At 40.0% G+C, this 7,017-nt stretch overlaps 1 protein-coding gene across 1 annotated transcript; it reads left to right on the top strand.

Moving 5' to 3' along the window:
- The first annotated feature begins 3,026 nt into the window (after nucleotides 1-3,026).
- LOC125300855 (small integral membrane protein 24-like) lies at nucleotides 3,027-5,859 on the top strand. Its single transcript, XM_048253006.1, has 3 exons — nucleotides 3,027-3,147; nucleotides 3,601-3,739; nucleotides 5,294-5,859. Exons 1-3 carry the CDS (start codon nucleotides 3,081-3,083, stop codon nucleotides 5,376-5,378), a joined length of 291 nt encoding a protein of 96 aa, XP_048108963.1. The 5' UTR covers nucleotides 3,027-3,080; the 3' UTR covers nucleotides 5,379-5,859.
- Nucleotides 5,860-7,017: the final 1,158 nt, after the last annotated feature.

Genomic DNA, 7,017 nt, shown 5'->3' with positions numbered 1-7,017 from the left:
TCCAACCTACACTAATGTTTATGCAAACTAAGTTTAGCCACTTCCAATTGTACAGTATGTTATCAAGCTGTCTTGTGCACGTCATGCACATAAACATGAAAATAGACCAGTATCAGGACCCCTAGTAGTATAACCTCACTCAAGACAGAGTTAAATCCTGGATGCCCTTGACCCAGTGCTTATGTCACTAAGTACATTAGCTCCCTTGTTACTTGCTGTTGAGGCAGTCTGAATCTGATTCGGTCATGGTAGCTTCACTGGCCAGGGTATCATAGCAGTGTTCTAAGCATCATTCATGCTGTCATTCAAACATGAGCACAACTTATGAGCAGACCTAGAGAGCTGTTACAGCACCTCACTCACACACCTTAACCAGTAACCAAAAGAAAGGATTAGGAGATTACGGGATTGCCACGCAAACAAAACAAAACATACCGGGAAATATTGCTGGTAAGAATTTGTCTTTATTTTTGTTTTAAAAATTCTTACCATTCCTATTGTGATGTGTGTATTTTCTGTTGTTCTTATATAAATGCATGGCTGATCATTCACTCTGTTTTGGACAGAATTATACATCCTGATTCAAGCAAACAATAGATTTCCAGGACAACATGACAGTACAGTCAAGGCACCTACTGACCTTCAAATAAATTAGTGGAATGGATGTAACAGAAACGGTTGTGGACGAGGGCGCTTCAGAGGATGTTTTATTTGAAAGCTACATCCCCCCGTCCCGAGATGCCATCACCTTACCCAACTACATCATCTACCTGCTGCTGGCCTCCAGTGCTGCACTGATTGCTCTCTACGCCATTATAAGGCACCTCATCAAAGAGCTCCTCCACGATGTTGCAGGTACCCACTTCACCAAAACCATTGAAAACCATTGAAGTCCCTCGTTCTTCTCAACCAAAGAAGAGTATTTCTTAGTTTTAAGACACAGTGTAAGTCTTCTTGATGGGATTTCAGGAAGCTCAACTTCAAGAAGTGTTCATCCTTTTCAGATGTTTTCATGCAGGACAGTTAGTTCTAAGTTATCATAATGTTCAATAAACATTGAATAAAAAAGGATACATTTTATCATTGCATAAAGTAATCATCAACTGAATGGAGACAAAATACATTTATGACAACCAAATCCCTGCACAGTGTTTTCTTGTTTCACCCTCCTATTCTTTTGTTGAAGTTTCTCTGGCTATAATGAAAAACAGATCATGAAGGAATATACTTTTGACACAATTCCTTCAGAATTTCAATATTGTAGTTAGTTTTGAAACATTATTTTGACTACAAATGACTGCTAATTTCACCATAAAATATATAATTCCTAGTCCAGCTGACACTGGACACACTGTTTTTTAATATTAACTGTAAAATAAATTTGCCCTCTCTCCATCTGTAGACTTCTTGTTTGGGGAGCAGCCTGAGGAGGAGGCGGTGAACTATTGGGAGTGTAAGGACAAGTTCCAGATCGACTGGTGCCCAGAGACCAACCCCGAGCTGGAGGCCATGGTGAAGGCCGAGGAGTACCAGGTGCTGCTGGAGGGCAACAAGAACACGCCCGCCATCTGGGTCATCTCCGACGGTCGGGAGCCCCGGCCACCTCGCACTGGGCCACGTGTAGCGTTTGGACGCTTTAGCTAGCCAGCCAGACAGACAGCCAGCCAGACAGACAGCCAGACAGACAGACAGACAGACAGACAGACAGACAGACTGGAGGAGAAACACTGTTGTTAAAACCTCTTATCCTCTTGCTGAGGATAGTTGCTTAGAAAGTCCACAGCTAAAGAAATGCATTGCACTCTCTTTGGTAATTATCCCAAAATCCTTTCCTGCTACTGCATACACTCACGCTACAAGGCTGCTTCACACACATGACTGGCAGGCAGAAGACTGTGCTTGTTGACTGGGACTTTGGAAGACCTCTTTTTGTATATGACCCCACCAACTCACCCCATCTCCTTGCAGTCTATTGCAGAGGCTTGGGTGGTCTGAGAAAGAAGATGCTACTAATGTGTTCTGACTTGGCATGGCTGACCGAGCCTTTAACACAATGGACTTGTGAATTTAAATTATGCACACAGTTGTGTGTGGATAAGTGCTTAACAGAGGTGGCTGCTATTCAGCATGTCATGCCTGAATAGCTTGTTGCTGAAAAGAAATAAACTGCAATTAAGCAAAAAAAAGAAAAAAGAGAACCCTAAGTGCTGTATCATTGTGTAAATAGGATGCAAGCTAATACATTGTTGCTGTCAGTCTTGCAAGCTATAGACTGAAATATTGTTGCCATTGATGTAGAACTTTATACATTTGTCTTGAACCAGTTGTTTGTCTTACCCTCAAGTGGATGAAGAGTCTGTGTTCTCAGGACAATTCAAAGTTGGATACTGAAATAGAGATAATATATAAATCAATAAAATAAAATATATTTGATATCAATGTTTGATTATTTTCATTGAAGAGAAAACTCTATTTCAGATGTATGAATCACTTTCACACATCTTTCTCAGATATTATGCAACGCTTTATCATTTATGTTGTTCAATATTTGATAGCATTTCTGAATGGACCCACCCTTGCAGACACTCAATCAATTAAAATATGATGCTTATGATAGACATTGCCGGTGCCAGGTGCTGGCTCCATGATGTGTTGGCTCAGTCTCATCTTTGCTCATCTAAAGTGGACAAATTTTTTGTCTGATTGACAGATGACCCTCTTGAACAGAGAGCGTCTCATCCATTATGCTCACCACAGACCATTATTAAAACGTGGATCTCAGCGATTCCACAAGAGAAGTGCAGGCGCTTGAGCCAAGTCTATGGCACAAGTTTGGCTAGCACGGCAGTCTTCAATCAGACCTTGCAGCTGCACTCAAGAGCTATGGGCGCCTGAGTCATAGTGAACTAAGCAAGTGTAGTCTCATGGCCATAAAACTACCTGTTAATCTCAGGGTGATATATTGTCACGCTGATTGAGCCTGTACTTTGGACCTCTGGCGAGGGTCTGGTCTCACAGCCCTAGCCAAGCTGCTTTCAGAAGTCAGTGGGAAACGCTGGAAGGCACACAGCTCCGCCGCCATGTCTCTCCACAGATACGTGCTAGCCGGCACCCTGCTGGTCCTGTCTGTCTGCCAGGCACAGAGTGGTAAGTTACCATCCATACTGCATAAACTAGCTTCAGGTACTGGGTTTAGGTGAGTAGCTCCAGAGAGTTGTCCATGTGCAAGTCAGATGATATCAAAGGTAGTATCCTGGTATCCTGGTGACCATCAAGTCTTGTTATATTGTATGTTCAATTGTATGTATATTGTAATTTCTGAAATTACATTTGACTCCTATGACCATGGTGAGTGTGATCCAGTAGCAATGGTCCTAACAAAAATATGACTTGAACAACTGCAATACCATTTTTCAACACACAAATCTGACATGTTGTGAAACCATGTTGACTGAATGTTCTTCACCTTCAACCAAAAACTTAAAACACATAGAGCTGTGTAGAAATGTCACAGGGCCCACTGGGGTGCCTCTTGAGCCTGTACACTGTCTGGGTGAGTGGCAGCTGATCTCACATCTCTACTTGGCACCTCGCCTTCAGGTGGCACGAGACAGGCCACGACTGGCACCACCAAAGGCAGACTGCAGCCCTGGCTGGTCGGCTTGGCAGCGGTCGCAGGCTTCCTCTTCATTGTATTCATTGTGCTGATCGCCAAGAGGCTTCTGTATGGCAGAGATGAGTATGTGTGGCCCCTTCCCCTCTGTGTCATTTACAAGACGATTCCAGAGCCCTGATACATCGCTGTGCAAGTGACACAAACACATGGGTGACAGCTTGCTGTATATTTTTGAAGTGTTTAAAATGTACACAAGCACAGTTTGAACTCTGAGTCCTCATGTAATTACCTACGGTTGACAGCATAATGATTTGGCTTTATGGCTTCTCTCAGACAGAGCGAATGCTTCTATCTTATCTGTACAGATACATTTCCAAGAGGGGCTTGTTCAAACATTGACATCTTATTCGTTAACCAGTCACAAGACACAAGACGTGACAAAACATTATGCTATACCAAATGATACTTAATGCATATATTTTTACATTTACAGAGATATGTTTTGATACACAACCTCGTAACTATTTTATATTTGTATCAAAATGTGCTTTTTAGCCTATTTGCCAACACCATCAGACTTGTAACTCATAATGACATAATCACTACAACAATGTGTCCAGAGGAGGGTCAAAGGGCAAATGAATATTTCACCTGCGTATTTCAAACACCTGTTAGGAGACGACTTACATTTTAACTTGCTACAATTTCTCAATAATTGCATAAATGTTAATCTGATAGAACTGACATTTTCATTTTTATTTCTCCATTTATGATAATGGTGACACTAGCCTGGTGATTTTTTTGTTGTACTTTGCATGATCAGTTACTGCATTAAAGGTACACTCCTATGCAGGATTTTTACTTTAATACAACATCTCTGACGCCAATTTGATGGTAAACCAATGTGTAATAGGGGAAACATTCATCTAGCAAAGCCATAGAGCATAGGTGGAGAGAACCAGCAATGCAACTTCAAGAATTGTCGACCGGAAGACAACTCACGAGAATCATGAAACATTAACTTGTCAGTAAATATATCTCTTTGGAGATAGTTTTGGCCTGTTGTTAGACTTTTGCCTCCACAACAAAAGCCGTTTCATTGTGTACAGGGGGAACAAACCATGAGAAGTAGGCTATTGACGACGGCAAAGAAAAATATAAAACATGCATCATGAGAGATTTTTAATTGTTGCTTTTCACAAAAAAGGCCTCTTTTCATAATCTTTTTTAAAAACACTTAAATACATTTTGATACTTAAGAATGATTAAACCCTCCTCGTGGATAGGTTGTGAAATGTAGTGAAAAGTCAGTACAGTATGTGTCACAAGTTTAATATGACTAGATAAAATCACATAGGACAATTGTTATTAAAAATATATTCTTGGTCCTTCAAAACATTTACAATTGAATATTAATCATTAAACCTGAAATGCGCTATAATCAGTGGGAATGATTTGTCCCATGCCTCATTGATGCCAATTTATATTATATATATAGTGCGATATATATTGCATTTTCAGGGTAATACATGCTGCTTATTATCAACAATTCATTACGAAATTACACTTTCCAATTGATACAGAACGTACAAGAAGATTGAACAAAATCTTTGCACCAGTTTTTTCATGCAGCAGTGTCTGAACTCTTTGCTCTGCTTCTGTGTCTCTTTTTTACAGAGAGGACGTGGATGGTTATGAAAACAAAGCCGCAGAGTCTGTCTTTGATGAAGAGGAAGCCCATGTCAAACAGACTGTCCTATAAAGAAGTGACCCAGAGAAAACAGCCTATAAGACCAACACTGTTATTGCATTCCACAGCAGCAAGAAAACAAAATAACTTTCCACTATGAGATTGTGATCTGTATTCAAATAATGTAACTTATTTAGACATTTATTTAGACACATTTGTACATAGCCATTGTTATGGTTTGATTTAATAAACACACAAGGCAGTCATTGCTGATAGATGACTGGTTCTTACAAAAATATCATGTCTTTACTTTTGTCAACCACTAGATGGTATCAGACACACTATCCATCCTCATTAGTAGGACCTGCCAAAGCAGTTTCCATCACTGAATAGAATATCAATTAACAAGAGTCCAAAAGAGGGAGTTAAACTATGCCATGCATGCTGTGTGATTGAAAAGGAGGTTTCACTGTGTAATACAATGAAATAATTGTTGTGATTGTTATGATTGTGTTATGATTGATCTTACAGAATAAAAACCTTATATTATAAACAGTGGGTAGGTATTGGATATTAGAATGATTGCAAAAATTCAATGATTAAGGCAAACGTAAGTTGAGAACAAACAAAAATAAACGTAGAAAAGACTTTCCATGTGCTCAAACTCTTCCCTCAACCACACCGATGACACTTGGCTCTCGGAGATGTGATGTGAGTCAAAATGGTTTCAAATGATGTGGGTTTGTGAACCACGAGTCTTCAAAGACCGGCGGCGTCACAGCCGACTGAGCCAGTTGGGCTTGCATTCGGTGACATTTCTGAATTCGGCATGTATGTATGCAAAGAGGGTTATGGTATGAAGTCGATTACTCATTTTGAATGGCAGTTCTGACAGCTTAAATGTTTCCAGTGCAGTGATGTAACATCAACCAAATAGCATTTTCTCATATGGAACCCTTGTCTCAAAGGAACACTTTTGGCTCAGACAACACAAAATGCACAATGTGAGCAAATGCAATTTCCATAGACATGGTGTGAATATAGTCAGAGAATAAATGGATCAGTTGAGTCATAATGGGTTTTCATCAACCAGCATGAAATGATGTAAAGTCAGGCTATTTAGTAATTATATTCATTGCATTTTTTTCATTTTATTGGCTGCTTTTCCTGTGCTGTTCAATAACACTGGATTAATTGGCTGCCTAACCTGTGCAGATCAATAACACTTGCAAGTCAATTCCTCTGTTGAAGTTGCAATGTTCTCCTGAACAAGTAGCTTGTTCCCCAGAAGTGGCAGATAGATGTATTTTTAGAATGTAGTTTTATCAAGCACAGCATGCTCTATAGGCATAGGTGCTGTACAGTGCCTTAGTTACTGATGTACTCCTTATTTACCTGGATGGAGATTACATTTTTAATGCAATAATTACCACCTGAACTTAAAATAACCCATTACATGTTGTGCATGGAGGTCCATAACTGAGACTTGAAGTGGCAAGTAGATTGTAATATGATTAATGTCAATTAGGACGCCAAATCTTCTACCTAATGCGTTGAAAATGTCTAGGAACCCCATGTGAACTTTCTATGATTTTGAGTTCATTTGCTATTCCTGGTTTGAGCGTGTCAGTGTTATTTTGACTTAGTGCCTCTCCTGGAGGTAGACTCTCTGACTAAGACCAACAAGCCTTTCCATCTCCGGCACGATCTG

Source organism: Alosa alosa, chromosome 9 (assembly GCF_017589495.1).
Source record: "Alosa alosa isolate M-15738 ecotype Scorff River chromosome 9, AALO_Geno_1.1, whole genome shotgun sequence".
NCBI classification, from domain to species: domain Eukaryota; kingdom Metazoa; phylum Chordata; class Actinopteri; order Clupeiformes; family Clupeidae; genus Alosa; species Alosa alosa.
This window is presented reverse-complemented; position numbering and strand designations above follow the sequence as displayed.

What these genes read in the sequence shown, in the direction of transcription:
- LOC125300855 (XM_048253006.1), top strand. Translation starts at nt 3,081, where the DNA reads ATGTCTCTCCACAGATACGTGCTAGCCGGCACCCTGCTGGTCCTGTCT. An exon ending in TGTCTGCCAGGCACAGAGTG is followed by an intron (nt 3,148 to 3,600) that starts GTAAGTTACCAT and finishes CCTCGCCTTCAG; the next exon opens with GTGGCACGAGACAGGCCACG. An exon ending in CTTCTGTATGGCAGAGATGA is followed by an intron (nt 3,740 to 5,293) that starts GTATGTGTGGCC and finishes TCTTTTTTACAG; the next exon opens with AGAGGACGTGGATGGTTATG.